At 39.2% G+C, this 20,700-nt stretch overlaps 1 protein-coding gene across 3 annotated transcripts; it reads right to left on the minus strand.

Moving 5' to 3' along the window:
* Positions 1 to 3,763: 3,763 nt before the first annotated feature.
* LOC121235264 (vacuolar protein sorting-associated protein 29) lies at positions 3,764 to 8,604 on the minus strand. Of its 3 annotated transcripts, none has more exons than XM_041131590.1 (4): positions 8,419 to 8,604; positions 8,089 to 8,243; positions 5,835 to 5,972; positions 3,764 to 4,232 (listed from the first exon to the last, which is right to left on the minus strand). In XM_041131590.1, the coding sequence occupies exons 2-4, from the start codon at positions 8,218 to 8,220 to the stop codon at positions 3,927 to 3,929; spliced, it is 576 nt and encodes a 191-aa protein (XP_040987524.1). In that variant the 5' UTR covers positions 8,221 to 8,243; positions 8,419 to 8,604; the 3' UTR covers positions 3,764 to 3,926. The 3 variants fall into 3 exon arrangements, with proteins under 3 accessions (XP_040987524.1, XP_040987525.1, XP_040987526.1); XM_041131591.1 differs by having other exon boundaries at positions 8,376 to 8,426; XM_041131592.1 differs by having other exon boundaries at positions 8,382 to 8,425.
* Between the last annotated feature and the right edge of the window lie 12,096 nt (positions 8,605 to 20,700).

Genomic DNA, 20,700 nt, shown 5'->3' on the forward strand with positions numbered 1-20,700 from the left:
TCCTGTGCCAACAATTGTAAAAACCACCCTTGTTGGTTAATTAAAGAAGATTTAAAGCACCCCATCCCTTGGCACATCTTCAATTGAGCATCCAATACCCCCACTAAGTTTCATTTCAGACTATCCCACAGAAAAAGTCATTGTCATTGTTGAAAAATTCCAAATAATGGGGCCCAAAGTTTTAAGCCACTGAACTTCAAGAACCACATCACAACCTCCTAATTCAAGAACATGAAATGGAATGAGAAACTTAGAACCTTGAATTTTAAGTGATTCTTCACACTTTCCTTGACTGAAAAGGGCATTGCCATCAGCAACTCAAACCTGCAGTCTTGTACTGGCATCAACTTTTAAGTTAGCTGCCTTAACAACTAGAGGGTCAAGGAAGTTATGAGTAGATCCAGAGTCCACCAATATCTAGACAGAAGCATCACCAATTTTCCCCAACAACTTCATAGAATTGTTGTTAATGCATCCAGACAATGCATGAATTGAAACTTCCATCCCCCTTTCATTTTTTTCACTACTTTCTGGAACTCCTTCTTGGTCACTAGATTCTAGAAGTACAGAATCCTCTTGTTCATCACAATGAATCAAATACACTGTAGGCTTTTTACAACATGAGTTGGGTTCCATTTTTCCTCACAATGGTAACACAAGCCTTTTTTTCTCTTTTCATCCATCTGTGTAGAAAACACCCTCTTGACTGGTCCCACAACCCTATGACCACGATCATTAGGTGCCTCAGACTGTGTTTTATCAAAATTATTATTCATAAATCTAGCAGATTTTCGTGAAGCCAAGACATATTCCTCTTGGATCTTAGCTAATCCAAATGCAACATTGAGGTCAATAGGATTAAGCATTCTGACTGGAAGCATAATCTCATCTTTCAATCCACTCAAAAATATACTCAACTTGTGCCTCTCGGATAGACCTTTAAGTCTATTCGATAAAAGCTCAAATTGATCCTTATAATTTTTCACTGAATTGGTCTGCTTAAGGCGATTTAAAGCCTCCATTGGATCATCATAAGCAGTCGGACCAAAACGAACATTTACTGCCTTAATGAAAGTATCCCAGCACCTAAAGATGCTCTCATCCAGGGCATCTTGATACCAACTTAAAGCTTGACCTTCCATGTGATAACCTGTTATCACTAACCATTCTCTCAAAGGAGTTTGATGGAAGTCAAAGAGCTGAGTAGCTTTAAACACCCATGCTGATGGATCAGTACCATCAAAATGAGGTAATTCAAACCTCATTCCCCGAGGTAAGACTAGTCTTTCCCCTTCATGATCTCTCCCGCCATTATCGTGTACATTATCATTGGTAACAACTGCTCGAGTTGTTACAATAGTCGTAAGAATTTCAGAAATTCGATCTCACCTGTCAACCAGTGTATGAAGTGCATTGTTGTGATCATCCAACTGCTTTTGAACAGCTTCTTGATGTTTGCCTTCGACCTGCGACCTGAGAGCCCCACTTGTACCTGCAGCCATCAGAGTAATCTTCAAGAAAGGATCACCTCTCTGATACCAACTTGTAAGGTACCAAACCAAGGTGCTACGGAACACAGAAGGATTATACAGCAACCTTACTCACTCACGCAAATCAGAACGTAAATCAAGAACCACTCTTATTGATTCTTGCCAAGAGTTTTCGAGGAACCCTAAACCTCCTTACAAGAACAGAAGAATTTCTACAAAATAGTTCGATACCTACTCTGCTTATTACAATGCTATTTATAGAACTAAGAAGAAGATTGAGACATCGTCATAATGAGCCTAATCTGCACTTCCAGGTAGTTATTTCTATTGCCATCAATACGCACCGTTTCACTTAAGTGCTATTTATTTCTGCTAGAAGATGCTACGCACCGTTTCCTTCAGTTATTTCCTTTCGATGCCAATTGCCCTTAGCTATACCAGCTTGCATGAGAGTTCATTCCACTGCACCTTACAATCACAAAGAGATCATTATATAAAAATAATCTCACAAACTGATATGATTTGATATGATTTGTTTAATTATAAATTTATTTATATTGTAACTGTATTTCAACAGCAATTATCCACTAAGCCAATTTGTTTACAAAGTTAAAAGGTAACAAATATGGATATATAAAGCTAATTTAAAGCCGGTACACTATATATTATACGCATGATATAATTTGACTTGAAAGTTAAATTTTAAATTTGAATTTAACAAATCAAATTATACCATGTAAATAATTTATGGTATAGAAGTTTTATAATAGCAATACTCATGATTACCGAAATATTCCAAAGATGATAAGATAATATAGTTTGAATTTTAAACATTTAAGAATATTTGAAAATTCAAACTAATTAAGTTTGTTGTTGCAGATGAGTTTATCCTGGGGAGAGACTTGACTGAGAGATATCCGGGATAGTTGTAGAGTTTGAATTGATCTCTATGAGAGGAATAGTCTCAACAAAAACATTATATGTAGGCGAGTACAAATCAACTGAATTGTGATTTAACCCTTTGCAATTAAAACTATATTATAAATGGAAAATTATTATATATATCACATTCCATTCTTAAATCTATGAGTATAAATTTTTCTTTTAACTTCTGAATCTTTCTTTCAAAAAAATCCAAAAATGATAAAATAATCACATTTTATAGAGTAGAATGAAACTGGAAGGTGTAATTAAAAAATTGGGAACTGCTAGAGCCACCGAGAGGTGTCACGAGAGTTCTACCGATAAGTTATTTTGTACCTTTTTAATTTTTTTTTTTAAGCATTTTTTAAATCACTTTAATCATTTAAAAAAAATCACAAATTTATTAAAAAATAATTCCTTAACCGGTAAGTAAAAATAAAATAAAAAAATTCAAATCGATAGAATTTATCAAGACAATTCACCGGTGGCTTAAGCATTTTCCTAATAAATTTGTCTCCCAAACAGCTATAAAGTACAAACGGAAGCCGAAACTGACTTCTGTGTGATAAATCTACCACCAGCTTACGTATTTGACACTTTATGTTTTAAGAAAAATGATATACCTACGAGAGTTGGGTCCCGATAGAAGTCATCCTTTTTTTTTTTTTTATGTGTTGTCAATTTTTTTTTTAAATATATATTGAATGTTATGAAAAAAATAAAAATAAAAAAAATGTCTAAATGGCCTTATCGGGTGTACCATGACTCTCGGTTTAAATAGGCTTTGTTGATTTACTTAGGGTGATTTTGATGGGTTACCATTTGATTATCAAAGACTTAGCCGTACATAGTGGGACGGGATTTGTAGCACAACTCTTTTATATCTACAATTAGCACCACCAAGCTTAGAATAAAGCTCATGGTGACTGAATTTTTTCAACCTCCGACTATTACATTTTGCAAAAATTGACGCCTAAATCACAGTGTCTTGTCGTTCTGTACGTGATAGTCACTTTGGAATTAATGGTGGATGACTGACTGTCTAGGAGTGGATGATGAACCAACACCTGTTAAGAGACCTGAGCCCTGTATTATCCTTAGCCTAGCTGTAGATCATCACTCATCTTACATACACGAATAGAATTCAATACAAAAATCAGAGGCTAATCAGGGTTAAACGCAAGTCCAGGACTCCATGCGATAGTTGGCTCCAATACCCAGTTGCCAAGTACTATTCAGCTTCACTTTCTGTATATAAAACCAGAAGCCGTAAGTTTGTTCGCTAATGGATCGCAACTTCAAACAGATTCCAGAGAAATCATACAAGCCTATCCTGTGTCCAAATCGTAAAAAAAAGGTGAGAGTTTCCACTATCTTGCACATACACAAATGATGTGATCACCATGCATCACAGAAGCAGTACCAGATTTACCGAAATCCCAACAAAACATAAAAATAGAAGAAAGAAATGAAGAAAAATGTCTATATGACTGACTACAAGAGAAGCTGTTTTCAATGAGCAGTGTGACTTGCAGTGGTTGTCTTCTTAAAATCGATCTTGTCGACCTTAACCTCTCCATCAATGAGTTCGTACACGTAGACCACGACGCGTAGGCCATCAATATCCATGAGGACAAAACTAGGGTTAACATCATAGGTGATGCTGCTGTAGGCACCCGTTGCAGACCCTGGGTTTATCACGACACCTCCCTCATGTTTATAAGCCGTGAATTGATGCGTGTGACCTGTTACAAGGATATCTACATCCAGCTGCCTCTGGAGCATGGCTAGCGAGTCTAGGTCACCCCAAGGAATAACCTTCAGATAAATCAAAATAATTATGTCATCACAACTAGCTTAAATACAAATACTTCAAGGAATAATCATATACGTTCATAGCAAACGCTTGACTCAGGGCCTTTTGCATCTCTACAAATCCTTATTTACCAATTTTTAAGGCAGGTCTGTTTTTCTTCCTTTTGGTGTGTTTGATAACTCTAGTTTATAGTAGGCCTTTCATAGTCATTCTACCTAACCTCTCACAGTTTAGGAAATGACAAGGTTTTACATGCATTTTACATGGCCCCATCATCATGGAAGCAGATCCCTCAACAACAACAGAAGAACGGAAGTGAGAATGAAAATGGAAATAACTAAACTAACTACCCACAGCGTCATTTAGACTTTTTTTTTTTTTTAAATTTCATTTCAATTTTCATAAAAACTAAATTATAATATTTATATACATAGGGAGGCAGGCAGGTTTCTACAAGCAGATTTTTCCCTGAACCCGCCACCCCCGCCCACATTTACTTAAAAAAAAAAAAAAAAAAAAAGTAATAATCCAGCCACCTGTGGACAATAGGCCCACATTACTTTTTAACTTTAGGACTATATTTTACAGCATAATACCAAATGATACTTTTCAGAATAACACAGCAAAAGTCTGTTTTTTATTGGCACCAGGTGTCTAGGGCAGAGTCTCGACTAATCCCAGGGGTGCACTTTTGGGTGCACAGATCCTCAACAAGAAGTTCCCGCAAGTGCTCCTCGGGTAATTTAAGGGAAAGTCCCTAGTCTTATAGCCTCAAGAGTGTGAATGCGAGGTTTCAAACCCAAGACATCCAATTTATATGGCTCGCCCCAAAACCAACATGCCACCCCTTGGGATACATTCAGCAAAAGTTTATTCATGAAAATTTCATTTAGCCTAATCCATTATTCCTGGCCAGTTTACCAAATGCTACCTTATTCTTCACAACAGATTGTGAATTTCAACGAATGGGCAAGAGAATGTTGCCTCGGCCCAGAAAGAAGAAAACAAATTGAAAACGAAAGCAGATTTAAAATGCATCATGCAGTGATTGAAAATTTCAGGAATCTAACCATCATGGAAGTGCAATTTTTTTCATTCTAGACCTCAGCACATCTAATCAATATCCATATATTACAACCAAGATCAACTTTGAAACAATCACGGTAGTACCGCAACGAGGTCACCAGTATAAGCTCTGTTTTCTTGCATACAATATAAACTCAAAAACATTTACTACTATTTTTCCACAAACAATTTTCCAAGGCATCTGACCAGAACAAATGATGTCAGGCTTATAATTTCTATCACTTTTACACATCATCATAAGCATCCTCATGTTGAATCGACGGTCACTTAAACTTAATTTTCCTTATACCTAAGTTGATTCAAAGATTCAAAGATGGGAAGTAATATCTCGTAAAATTAACAGAAAAAACAATAACTTGCACCTCTTTATAAGAAAAACGAAATTAGATTATGCTTTAATCAAGAATGATTGAAAGCAATAAAGAAATGCATATCAATTATCTGAATTGTCATCATTCTTTGAGACAATGAAGAAAGAAAGAATTTATAAAACAATATAGAGGCAAAGGGAACCAAACCTGATGACCATGACAAAGTCCCAGCTTAAACTGGCCAATCGTTAGTGTTTTGGTCTCCGGATAGCGTGTTTCTTCATCATATTCACCTCTGGTAATATGCAAGTCAGGACAAAGAGTCTTCAAGTAGTCATGAACTTCCTGAAGTATCAGTGGAAAATTACAAGGAAGTTCCTAATTATTCATAATCAGGAATTAATAAGTATTGCCAAAATGAACTAAACGATCACATTCACTATAGTTATGTAGTTTGGAAAAAATAGTCGGGAAACATGCACAAATACTTAAAAGTGTACGGGACAGTAAGACTAAATATGTAATGAATGGCATAAGATACACAACAGAAGCAAGAACTTAGTTTAAGTAATAAATGTTTTAGATAATCTACAAATCAGGTGCAAAAAATCATTGTTTAGTCAACTATAATCATAAAGGAAAAAAAAATTACATATGCTCGAAAAAAAAATACAGGTCAGCATAAATCAGAATCACAAAGCAACCATAATAAATTATTCAATAAGCAAAATCAAGAGGAAAAAAAACTATGCCATGTCAAATGGCATCTCCTGATTAATCACCTTTAGGATCAGAATTCCAATTTCAGATGGTTGATCACCTATCAATCACAGATGGGGGACTACAAGCATGTATGACACACCCACAAACAGAGCACATATGGAAGGAATCTGAATCCCCAATAAAGAAAACGAAGCAACAAGTTATACTTCAAAATATAAAGCTCCAAAAGTTGAACCCCATGGCAAACTCTTTCCAGACGTTTCAATCAGTTTAACCAGAGTGTTATTAATATAATTAGGAACAATTCTATTTCCCAGATGACACGTGCAACACCAGAATCACATAATAGCTGCTGATTGTAAACTCTTTAGAAGCACAAACAAGGTTGTCTAGTTAAATATAAAATCACCAATTTTATTCTGAATTTCATCTTTGGAAATTTGGACCATAGAAGAACTTCCAACTGTTGAAGAACTATGAAAAGAAAATTAAAAAAGAGAGAGGGCTTCATGCCAAATGTGCAGAAAAAACTTGTAAACAAAAAAGAATAATAGAACTCTAAGGGATAAAATCTAAAGTGAGAGTAATATACTGTGGGAGTAATATGCTAATCCATTTGGGGAAATTGCCACAGCCTGACAGGAACCAACTTTTGCAAATAGCAAAATTGGCACCAGGTTACAAGAAAAACTGGAAAGCTCTACTAAGACTGTTTTTTAATTTGCAAGGTCCAAAACATAATCTAACTGTTGGCGTCTTTTAGAACAATATGTACAGGAAAAATGTTAATACTTGATATGTCTTTTACAAAGAGATCTAATGGTGAACTGCTTTAAAGTAAAGAAAACGTCAATTCGTTTAGAGGGAAAAAAAACATCATATATCACAGAATCGAGGTGAATACAGACTTTATTTGCAAAGATGAGGTTCACAGCCATTTGTTAAGTAGAGATATTCGGGTAGGTGCAAAGAAGAAATTTCAAATTTCATTTCTCCATACCCATAAGCGATTCGTTAACAGAGTTTCTGAACATTTCATGGGAGATTGAATCAGCCATTTTGTTTTCTGTAACATTTTAGCAAAATCCAATACCGCAATAGTAAAGTATCACCCAAACCTCCCATCATTTGAAGCCATCCCCACCTATCTAGAGCTGCCCTTACATTAAACTACTGTTGACAAAACAAATAAAGACACATCTAAACGCAAACAATAACGAAAAGCAAGCAGACAGAACCGTAAGTGAAGATCCAAGGAGTGACTACTACTTCCAAAACAAATAAAAACTCCCACTAAGCATACCCAGAATACGTCTTACAAATTAAGAAAATGCTGCAAAGGATTCAACGACCTATAATTCTATAGAAAATCTTGTCATCTTTCTGGCTCCTGAGAAAATATAAAAAGAAAACAAAAATTATTTTGAGCCTAATCGTCCGTCTCATTCCGGTTTCTAAACATGCAGAAGCATAAAAGAGAAGGAATGGGAAAAAAAATCGATTAATTATATAAGCCTCGATTGTGCTCACCCATTGTTTTCCAGGTCCCAGTTAACAAAGAGAACTACAATAAACTAACAAAACCCGGAAGACAATTCTTTTTCTTCCCCCACCCCGAAAATTTTCTGAGGAACCAAACAGAAAGAACGACCCAGTCAAACTAACTCAGGAACCCATTATAATAAATAATAAAACAAGCCAGAAAACCATTAGATGGATCAAAGGCATGAATTCAAACCTTGATACAAAGATTTCCAGTGCAAATGATATGCTGGATCTTGCCAGGGACAAGCATGGACTTGAACTTTGCAGGCAGATCAGGTGCCCTGTGGGGTACATGTAAATCCCCCAAGGCCAAAACCAGAACCATCCTCAAAAAGCCACTTCGGAAATCTGCAAAAGACACAGGAGTTTAATCATCCTCGAACATATAATTTAATGCCTGATTACCTAAAAAATTTACCCCAAAAAGAAAACAGTCCTCGATCAGATACGAAACTAAAATTATTACAATGGATCAAATACTTAAACTGAAGTAGTTAAGATCGGGGGAGCAAGAGATCGTTACCGGGGGATTGACTGATTTGAAAAAACTGGCATGGAAATTAAAATATAAGTCCTTCGGTGTATTAAGGACAATCGAAACGGCAACTTGTTCCAGTGCACCGGAATGGGGCGTGTTGGGTCGGGTATGTTCTGTGATATACGGGTCAAAGGCCTCGTTTTGATGGGTCTAGTTTGGAACCATATCCGAACTTTCATGACTCACCTGTATCGATCCGCTAATATTTTAATTTTTAATCCTCTCTTTCTTCTTAATTCCAATTTTCGTCCACGCCTATTTATTCTACTTTGCGTTCCAAAGCCATAATATTTTAATTATAACACCGCTCGTATCTACCCCTTATTGCTCTTTTTTTTTTAATATATTTAAGTATTTTTAAAAAATAAAAAAAATATATTAATACATTTAAAATTATTTTTTTAATCACTAAATAAAAATAAATATAAAAAAAAAATTTTGCAGCGGTACATTTAGGACGGTATACAAGCTTTTCCCATTTTAATTTATATCCTAAATTATTAGAATTGTGTGACATGTCCAATTTTATTTTCATCTGAATAAAAATAATAATATTTACAGTTTTAAAATGTGCAAGTCTCACGTACTCTATTTAAAAAAAAATTTAAATTTAAAACCTACATAAAAATTTATTTTTTAATAATAAACTCTAATTTTTTAAAAAATATGTCGGAGACGTGCACGATCTAAAAGTTTTATATAGCGTTATTCATCTATAACATTTTTAAATCCACAAAAGCCAAAACTACAACAATGAAAGGAGTGTTCGGAAATGTGGATTTTATAATTTATATGTAAATGTGCATCCTTCTCCAACTGCACCTTCCCCCATGATCAGTGCCTCACCTGAACTACCAATTCCTTCTCTCCAACCTGTCTAGAAGCCCTCCCACTCACTAGTCACTAATAACCAGGTCCCAGACCAACTCTCTCAAGCCAAAAACCTTTCCAAACCGCTAAAACTTATTATTCAACTCAACATCTATTATGTGCTTTGTACAACATGTTATCCCCCACTGAACCAACATCATTTTCACAAGCAGGTGTAAAACTTGATTAGTGGCTAAAGAATTCCAACAACAGGATGGTATGGATTATGCCGAAACTTTTTCAAACCAGGCACCATAAGAGTTATTCTTGCTCTTGTTGTTCAGTACTTCAACTTGCCTCTTAGATAGTTGTATGTATCAAATGCCTCTTTTGCATGGAAGGCTAGAAGAATGGGTGTTCATGGAACAACTAGCTGGATTTGTCGATTCTCACCACCCTACTCATATTTGTAGGCTTTACAAGGCCTAGCTATGGCCTCAGACAGGCCCACGAGCATGGTTTTTAAAAATTGTCCCAATCTCTAAATGGTCTTGACTTTGAGGAATCTCGGATTAACTACTCTCTATTTTCTTTTCATCATTCAGATGTTCACCTCTTTGTGTTGATCTATGTAGATGATATCATTACTAATGGAACTCACGTCTCCTTGATTTTTAGTCTCATTACTCAGTTGAGGAAGGACTTTGCTTTGAAGGATCTCGTTCCACTGCATCACTTCTTGGGCATCAAAGTTCATTAAGATTAAAATGTCCTACACCTTTCACGATCCAAGTATATTACAGATGTCCTTCACCAAAAAGGCAAATGCCAAGACTTATCCCACACCATTATCATCCAACATTAAGTTGCCTCAGTTAATTGATGTTCCTTTTGAAGACATTACCACTTACTGATAGATAGTAGTAGACTCTTTACAATATTGTATGAATAAATGACCAGGAATAACATTCACAGTGAATAAACTATGTCAATTTCTTTATGCCCCAAGCATAGCTCATTGGTCTACAACCAAGAGAGTGCCATGGCCACTACGCTATCTCAAAGGCACACTTCACCATGGGCTACAATTTGGTAAAGATTCACTTCACTTGAATGTGTTTTGCGATTGAAACTAAGCTAGATCCATTGATGACCATCGATCAACAATAGGCTATCGTGTCTTTCTCAGTGCCTACCTTGTCTCTTGTTGCACCAAAAAACAACTAGTCGAGTCCAAATCTAGTACTGAATCTGCATATCGAGTAATGGAATTTGTAACCTCTACATCATTTGGGTCAGTATACTCCTCAAGGAGCTTCACATCCAACACAAGGAATGTCCTACGCTTTGGCATGACAACTTGGGTACATTGGCCTTAGCAACTAATCTCATATTTTATGTTCGATTCTAAGCATGTAGAAGTGGACAATCAATTCATTAGGGAAAAGGTGATCAACGAGGATTTTCATTTCAAGTTTATTTCTACTCATGTACTAAAGACAATATGGCCGGCCAAGAAATGCAATTACTACCGAGAAAGACACAGTAGTTGTGGAGTGCTAGGTGAGAGGGCATCCAGTCCAATCTGCATCAGAAAAAGCATAAAGATCAAGTGTAAAATTAGAGCTGAAATGAAGACTAAAATTAACCGTGCCTATCACATATCTAAGTATATGTTTGACCATTGAAAATGAGCTTCAGTAGGAGAGTGCATAAATTGAGAGATAAAGTTAACACTATAGGAAAGATCAGGTCGAGTGAGGGTAAGATATTGGCCGGCACCGACAAGACTGCAATAATGAGCTGGGTCTGAAAAAAGTGTGGTTGAGGGAAGGCCTTTGGTCTTAGCCATCAAGGGAGTGCCCATGGGCTTACAGTCGGTCATTTGGGCATGGTCTAAAATGTCAAGAGCATATTTAGTTTGTGTTAAGGTAAGGCCATCAGAGGTCTAGGGCCTGGGTGATCTAAATACCAAAAACATAGTGGAGATGACCCAAATCTTTCACAGCAAACTAACTGCTAAAGGTCGAAATAAGCTCATGAAGAAAATCAGCGGAGCTAGTGAGTAAAATATCATCAACATACAGAAGTAATATAAGACAACCACGAGATAAACGATAAACAAATAAAGAGGAATCAACGGTGCTACAACTAAAACCATAAGTAAGTAAAAAACTACTGAACTTATCAAACCACGCACATGGTGCTTGTTTTAAACATACAAAGCTTTATTTATTTTACAAACATGAGAAGAGTGAATTTGGTGGATAAAACTTGAAAGTTGTTCCATGTAGATAGATTCATAGAGGTCACTACGGAGAAAAGTATTATTGACGTCCAGCTGGCGAATGTCTCATCGATGGATCAGGGTAATAGTGATAACAATCTAGATAGTGCTCGATCGGATCACCGGAGAGAAAGTTTCATGGTAGTTAATACCATCTATTTGGTGAAAGCCTTTAGCCACTAAACGAGCCTTCAATCGATCAAGACTTCCATCTACATTGAGTTTGATTTTACAAATCCAATTGCAACCAATAACAGCCATGGAGGAATCACGAGAAACAAGCGTCCATGTATCGTTAGTATACAAGGCTTTCAGCTCATCAAGCATGGCTTGGGACCAACCACAATGACTAAGGGCAAAGAGTGTAACACCCCGTATTTTAGTGTATTTTAATTGAAGTATTATTTTTATTTTATTCAAAAATTATTCTCTTGTTTTAAAATTATTGGATTTTAATTGGATTATTTTTAGGATTTTTTTTAATTGGTGAAAATTAATTTTTATGTGCTTTTTTAATATTTATTTATTGTTGTGCATTTAAATTATTTTTCGTATTTAATTAATTACTGTCGGATTTAATTATTTCAATTTGACTTTACCATTATGTTTAAATTATTTTATTTAACTTGAGATTTTGAGATCGTTTCCGTTGGATCATTTTTGTGACTCAAGTTATGAGGATTGGACCTCATTTCTTTTCCCACCATTTTTCTTTCCCCTCCTTTTCTTTTCTCTTTCTTTTCTTTTTCCCCTTATTTCTCCTTTGGCCTTCTCTCCCGCGCGACCCAGCCCGCTCTCCCTCTCTCCCGTGCGTCCGTCGCCCATACCCAACCCGCCGCCGTCGCGCCGCCGTGACCATCACCGCCCACCCCATTTGTTTCCCCAGCCGCCGGCGACCTTACCCCACCAACCTCACCTCCATTCACGCCGTCGTTAACCACCAGTAGCCCTTCAAAGCCGCGGCGTCACTTTCGCTCCAGCGCCGTCGTCGCACCACCATTGGCCACCATCTTCACACCACTTCATCATCGACCTCTTAGCAACCCATTGGACCTAACCCCACCTCCAATCCGTCACCGGTGAAGCACATCCAACTCCATTTTCGTTTTGGACATTTTTGGCCTAAAAACACCCATTGCGCCGCCACCCACGGCAAACCACCACCACCACTAGCTTCACCGACCTCTCTAGGCCCTACTCAATCAAATTTGGGTCTTCGTTTGTCACCGTTGAAAAGTGGGTATCTGTGACCCACGGCCACAGTGTATTTTACACTGTTCGACAGCTATTTTTCCACTTCGAGCGCACCCGTAATCCTCGAAAAATTATTATATAGCATTGTAAGTATTTCTTCAAAGAACTTTCGTAATTTAAATGTATTTTTGCACTAACCCATTTCACTGTATCTTTTGGCATGCCGGACTAAGTCCGAGGAGTTCGGGGGTCGGATGGATTTGTGAATGGAGATGTTTGGTTGGTTTGGTTGAATTGGTTTGGTTGTTGATGGGTTGTTTTGATTGGATTTGTTGGGATTGATTTTGATGGATGTTAGATCAGTGTTGGTGCATGTTCATACCATTATTTCATGCATGATCATGTTTGTAAAGAAAACTGGGTTTTCGTGCATTGCATTCATGCTCATGTGTGATTTGAAAGGCTGTAATTTTATGTGATATTATTTTTGGGTGCGTGTGTATCACGACCCCAAGCCGAGATGGGGCATTAACTCGGTAGAGCTCCTTTGGTTACTCGGGAGCGGAATATACTGAGTAACGTCCCCTGGGTTGTCGCCGGGCGACAATGGGATCGGACGAGATGGTCTCGTACCGACTCCGTGGTCCTTATGCTGGCGGGGACTAGAGGATGTCTGGCCACGTACGCGCTGGGTGCGGAACTGGGCATCGCTCGTTTCGTAGTGTGGGTGCTTGGCCATGTACGCGCTGGGTGCGGAACTGAGCACCGCTACGAAGCTAGGACGTGCGGATGGTCCATAGGGGAGGCCATGGTGCATATGAAAATTAATGCATGTTGCATATGGAATTAATGCACTATTTTCTGGGAAAATAGTGCGAGTTGGATTTTTGGGTAAATCATTTTCTAGGAAAATGTTTTACGGATATTTTGGGCCAAAATGGGATTTTGGCGTGTGTTGAAATAATTATTTTCGGGAAAAATAATGTGTTGAGTAAAATGCATATTTTTTTATGTGCATGCATGTTAGTTGCATTTAATGCATTTTATATTACGTTGTTATTTTGGGTCATACTTACCTGCGATACCATTTTGTGGTAACGCAGATTTTGATGTAGATGAGGAGGAGGAGGGCGAGCCTGGGGAGACGGCTCCGCCCGAGGAGTGATCTGGGATCACTCGTTTGTTTATTTGAAAACTATTGTAATATATTTTTATGGATGACTGTATAACTGCTATTCAAATTTTTACTGATGTTTGATTGTAAATAAATTATGGTACTTAGTTGACTATCCGCTACGTTATTTTATTTGTACATTGTTGCATGTACACACACTGGCACTTCGTTGGGATGTGTGACCGTGTTGTCAGCATCCTGGTGTCTCGATTCCTGTGTATTTATATAAGGGGGATTGGGGAGGGGGGATTGGGGGCGCCACAGGTGGTATCTGAGTAGTTCCGCTCTGGGTAAAACCACATGTCCCTTAAGATAGTACCAGAAAATTATTTTTATTATTGTTTTAAAATAATAAAATTTTTGTTTAAGTGGTGTAAGTTAAGTTATTTATTTTATATTATGAGTTTATTGCTATTTTATTTTATGTTAATTGATGTTATTTGAATTATTTTATTTATCGCTTTAATTAGTGTTTACTTTTGGTTGAGTATGATTTATCTGGATTTAAGCGGGGTTGGAGAATGCTCTATGACAGGACTATGGTGAGACCAAGAAGGCAAGCTGATGTGCCTGAAGATGAGTTACCTAGAGGTGATGGAAATTATGCTATGGCAAGAGCATTAAATAGAATGACAGAATTTCTTCAACAGAATTTTCGACCGCCGCAAGGAGATTCAAGTAGAGGAGTCCAAGTGGGGTGCCCCTATGAGCGCTTCCTAACGCATAGGACTCCTGCCTTCACTGGGGAGGAGGACCCAATGTGAGCTAGGAGGTGGATTCAAGATTTGGAAAGAACATTTGAAGTTTATGGATGCACGGAGGCTCAGATGGTATTATATAGAAGCTATATGCTGCAAGGTGAAGCGGCAAATTGGTGGGAGACCAAGCGGACATTATTAGAAATGGAGTTGGGTTCCTTGGCTGCTGTGTCTTGGCAGCGTTTCAAGAAAGAGTTTGATGACCGGTTCTTTCCTGTTTCAGTGAGAAGGCAAAAGGCTCGGGAGTTCAATAATTTGGTTCAAGGAAACATGACTGTTGAGCAATATGCAAGAAAATTTATGGAGCTTGGACGGTTCGCTCCTCACCTCATTACTACTGAGGAGTTGCGGGTCGAGCGCTTCGAGGAGGGTCTGCGCCATGAGGTACGTAGACAAGTGGCCTGCCTTCGGATTAAGGACTTTCAAGAGTTAGTGGATTTAGCCAGCATTGCAGAACCAGAAAATAGTTTTGGAGTAGGCTCCCCTCCGGGTCAGAAGAGGCGGAGTTACGTTGGTGAAGGGAGTAGTTCTGGGTCGCCTCATAAGTTCGTGCAAAGGACTAGTGCCCGTTCGCAGACGACCACCGGTGTTCGTGCTGGAGGTCGAGCTCCAGTTTGTAACAGGTGCAACAGAGCCCATGAGGGTGACTGCGGCCAGAGAGGAATTCAGTGTTTTAGATGTGGCCAGCCGCGTCACTTTGCTCGGGAGTGTCCTGGTCAAGTTCAATGAGGGCAAGGAGTGCGAGGAGGTCGACGAGGTGGAAGGGGCAACCAGAGACAGTTGGTACAAGCTCGGGTTTATGCAGTGACCCCTGGTGATGTGGATTATGGAGCTCCAGAGACCCACGATGCTGGGGTTATTACTGGTATGCATTTAATTATTTTAATTTGATTTAATGTTTGATTTGGTTGGATTTTTTTTTTGGAATTGTCTGGTGGATGTGTTTGCTTCAGGTAGAGTTCGCCTATATGATTTCTATGCATGTACTTTGTTTGATTCCGGGGCGTCTCGATCTTTTGTGTCTGCCACTTTTGCACGGATGTGTAATCTAGTCACGAAGCCTTTATCACAATTTCTAGTAGTGGCACTTTCAAATGGTGAGATGGTGTGGTGCTCTAAAGTTGCTTTAGGCTGTCCTTTGGATTTTGGAGGGAGGACACTGGATGCAGATTTGATTGTATTCAAGTTGCTGGGATTTGATATAATTTTGGGTATGGATTGGCTATATCGATATTCAGCAAATATTGATTGTAGAAGTCGGGTAATTGGTTTTCAACTCTCGGATGATGATTATTTGGAATTCGCGAAAAGTAAGTTGAAGGCAAAACCAACAATTATATCAGCAATTCAAGCTAGGAGAGATATAGCTTGTGGAGCAGATGCTTTTTTAGTCCAAGTCGTGTCTACGCCATCTGAGAAGAAGTCGTTAGTAGATATTCCAGTTGTGGGCGAGTTTCTTGATGTGTTTGTAGATGATTTGCCCGGATTGCCTCCCGTTCGCGATATGGAATTTGTTATTGATTTGGAACCTGGAGCGGCTCCCGTGCATAAAGCACCTTATCGCATGGCACCGGCTGAATTAAAAGAGTTGAAGACTCAATTGCAAGAACTAGTCGACAAGGGATTTATTCAGCCTAGTACTTCACCGTGGGGAGCGCCCGTGTTGTTTGTCAAGAAGAAAGATGGTACCCTCAGAATGTGTATAGATTATCGGGAGCTTAACAAGATGACTATTAAGAACAAGTATCCTCTACCGAGAATTGATGATTTGTTTGACCAACTTCAGGGAGCGGCTATCTTTTCGAAGATTGACTTGAGGTCAGGGTACTATCAGTTGAGAATAAGAGATAAGGACGTGCCCAAGACTGCTTTCAGGATGAGGTATGGGCATTATGAATTTAAGGTGATGTCTTTTGGGTTAGCTAATGCCCTTGCTGCTTTTATGGATTTGATGAATAGGGTGTTTTGGCCTTTCTTGGATTCTTTTGTGGTGGTGTTTCTCAACGACATTTTGATTTATTCTCGAGATTTGGAAGAGCATGCTTGTCACCTTCGTCTGGCACTTGGGAAATTAAGAGAGCATCAATTGTATGCTAAGTTTAGCAAGTGTGAATTCTGGTTAGAAGAAGTTAAGTTTCTTGGACATGTGATTTCTCAGGGATGGTTGTAGATCCTAGTAAAGTAGAAGCTGTTTTGTCATGGCCTCACCCTTCGACAGTTCGTGAGATACGAAGTTTCTTGGGACTTGCCGGTTACTGTCGAAGATTTGTGGAAGGTTTTTCTCGACTATCAGGACCTCTCACTGCCTTGACTAGGAAGAATACTGAGTTTGTATGGTCTGACAAATGTGAGAGAAGTTTTCAAGAGTTGAAGAGAAGATTGACAACGGCACCTGTTTTGGCACTTCCGGAGCCACACAAGTCATTTGTGATTTTTAGTGATGCATCCAAATTCGGGTTGGGATGCGTTCTTATGCAAGAGGGACGGGTTGTTGCTTTTGTATCTCGTCAGCTGAAGATTCATGAAAGGAATTATCCCACACATGATTTGGAGTTGGCGGCAATAGTTTTTGCGCTTAAGATTTGGCGGCATTATCTATATGGCGAAGCCTGTGAAGTTTATACTGATCACAAGAGCTTGAAGCATCTGTTTACTCAGAAGAATCTAGACATGAGGCAGAGACGATGGTTAGAGCTAATTAGTGACTATCAGTGTGAAATCAAGTATCATCCAGGAAAGGCAAATTTAGTCGCTGATGCCTTGAGTAGGAAGTCACAACAAGTGGATGAAGCGGAATCATCAGATCTGGACTCTCTCCTTTGTGGAATGAGGAGACTTCTTATCGAGAGTTCACAGCAAGAAGAATTATTATCTTCAGTCTTGGATGTCCGAGTAGTGGATTTTGAAGAATTAAAGACTCTTCAAAGAAGGGACCCTAATTTGTTGGCTATCAGGAAAAGAGTCAGAAAGTCTAGAGGACCCTTACATTACAGCTTGGATAAGTATGGCATTCTTCGGTTTCGGGATCGTAGAGTGATTCCCCGAGATTCTGAATTTAAAGAGCGGATTTTAGCAGAAGCTCATGCGGCTCCTTATTCGGTTCATCCAGGAAGCATGAAGATGTATAGAGATTTAAAGAAGAATTTCTGGTGGGAAGGAATGAAGTTGGACATCGCTTTGTTTATTGAGAAATGTGACACATGCCGACAGGTGAAGGCTGAGCATCAGAGACCTGCTGGTAGACTCCAACCTCTCCCTATTCCGGAGTGGAAGTGGGATTATATTTCTATGGATTTTGTGGTAGGTTTGCCGAGGACTCCTAGTGGGAAGAACTCTATTTGGGTGATTGTGGATCGGTTGACCAAGAGTGCCCATTTCTTGCCTGTTAATAATACTGACTCTTTGGGTAAGTTGACTCGGTTATATGTCAAGGAGATAGTGCGTTTGCATGGAATACCCAAGAGTATCGTGTCAGATCGGGACTCGCGATTCACGTCCCATTTCTGGAAGAGTTTGCAGGCAGCATTAGGCACTAAATTGAAGTTTAGTTCGGCGTATCACCCCCAAACTGACGGCCAATCAGAGCGTACTATTCAGACTCTCGAGGATATGTTGCGGTCTTGTGTCATGGAATTCCAAGGAAGTTGGGAGAATCACTTACCGCTGATTGAGTTCTCTTATAATAACAGTTTTCATTCCTCCATTCAGATGGCCCCGTATGAAGCTTTATATGGACGGAAGTGCAGATCGCCTTTATGTTGGGATGAAGTTGGCGAGAACAAATTGTTTGGGCCTGATATAATTCAAGAAATGAAGGATCAAGTTCAGTTTATCAGGAAGAAGATGGCTGAAGGCAAAGTCGCCAGAAAAGTTACGTAGATACAAGAAGAAGAGACTTATCCTTTGAAGAATGTGATTGGGTTTATCTTAAAGTCTCTCCTATGAAAGGCGTTAAGCGCTTTGGTAAGAAAGGAAAGCTTAGTCCAAGATATGTTGGCCCTTTTCAGATCGTAGAGAAGGTTGGGCTTGTTGCTTATAGAGTTGCCTTGCCAGATTATTTTGGGGATGTTCATGATGTGTTTCATGTGTCCTCATTGAAGAAGAGTTTTGGACAGCAAGAGCCACGTTTTGTGGATCCCGAACACATTCAACTGCGGCCCAACCTTACTTATGAAGTTGCCCCAACACAGATCGTGGATTGGAAAGAGCAAGAGTTAAGGTCCAAGACAATACCTATGGTGAAAGTGTCATGGGGTGATCCGTTGGCTCAAGATTTCTCTTGGGAGAGAGAAGCCGACATGAGGGAGCAATATCCGTACTTGTTTGATTGATTTTGACGGTATGTTCTAAGTATGCTCTCGGTTGAATCTTGATCCTGTCTTGGTTTAATGTTTGACCTTGCTAATTTCGAGGACGAAATTTTTTTAAGGGGGAGGATGTAACACCCCGTATTTTAGTGTATTTTAATTGAAGTATTATTTTTATTTTATTCAAAAATTATTCTCTTGTTTTAAAATTATTAGATTTTAATTGGATTATTTTTAGGATTTTTTTTAATTGGTGAAAATTAATTTTTCTGTGCTTTCTTAATATTTATTTATTGTTGTGCATTTAAATTGTTTTTCACATTTAATTAATTACTCTGGGATTTAATTATTTCAATTTGACTTTACCATTACGTTTAAATTATATTTAACTTGAGGTTTTGAAATCGTTTCCGTTGGATCATTTTTGTGACTCAAGTTATGAGGATTGGACCTCATTTCTTTTCCCTCCATTTTTCTTTCCTCTCCTTTTCTTTTCTCTTTCTTTTCTTTTTCCCCTTATTTCTCCTTCGGCCTTCTCTCCCGCGCGACCCAGCCCGCTCTCCGTCTCTCCTGTGCGTCCGTCGCCCATACCCAACCCGCCGCCATCGCGCCGCCGTGACCGTCACCGCCCACCCCATTTGGTTCCCCAGCCGCCGGCGACCTTACCCCACCAACCTCACCTCCATTCACGCCGCCGTTAACCACCAGTAGCCCTTCAAAGCCGCGGCGTCACTTTCGCTCCAGCACTGCCGTCGCACCACCATTGGCCACCATCTTCACACCACTTCATCCTCGACTTCTTAGCAACCCATTGGACCCAACCCCACCTCCGATCCGTCACCGGTGAAGCACATCCAACTCCATTTTCGTTTTGGACATTTTTGGCTTAAAAACACCCCTTGCGCCGCCACCCACGGCAAACCACCACCACCACTAGCTTCACCGACCTCCCTAGTCCCTACTCTATCAAATTTGGGTCTTCGTTTTTCACCGTTGAAAAGTGGGTATCTATGACCCACGGCCATAGTGTATTTTACACTGTTCGACAGCTATTTTTCCACTTCGAGCGCACCCGTGATCCTCGAAAAATTATTATATAGCATTGTAAGTATTTCTCCAAAGAACGTTTGTAATTTAAATGTATTTTTGCACTAACCCATTTCACTGGGTTTTCGTGCATTGCATTCATGCTCATGTGTGATTTGAAGGGCTGTAATTTTATGTGATATTATTTTTGGGTGCGTGTGTATCACGACCCCAAGCCGAGATGGGGCATTAACTCGGTGGAGCTCCTCTGGTTGCTCGGGAGCGGAATATACTGAGTAACGTCCCCTGGGTTGTCGCCGGGCGACAATGGGATCGGACGAGATGGTCTCGTACTGACTTCGTGGTCCTTCTGCTGGCGGGGACTAGAGGATGTCTGGCCACGTACGCGCTGGGCGCGGAACTGGGCATCGCTCGTTGCGTAGTGTGGGTGCTTGACTATGTACGCGCCGGGCGCGGAACTGAGCACCGCTACGAAGCCAGGACCTGCGGATGGTCCATAAGGGAGGCCATGGTGCATATGGAAATTAATGCATGGTGCATATGGAATTAATGCACTATTTTATGGGAAAATAGTGCGAGTTGGATTTTTGGGTAAATCATTTTCTGGGAAAATGTTTTACGGATATTTTGGGCCAAAATGGGATTTTGGCGTGTGTTGAAATAATTATTTTCGGGGAAAATAATGTGTTG

Source organism: Juglans microcarpa x Juglans regia, chromosome 6D (genome assembly GCF_004785595.1).
Source record: "Juglans microcarpa x Juglans regia isolate MS1-56 chromosome 6D, Jm3101_v1.0, whole genome shotgun sequence".
Taxonomy (NCBI): Eukaryota; Viridiplantae; Streptophyta; class Magnoliopsida; order Fagales; family Juglandaceae; genus Juglans; species Juglans microcarpa x Juglans regia.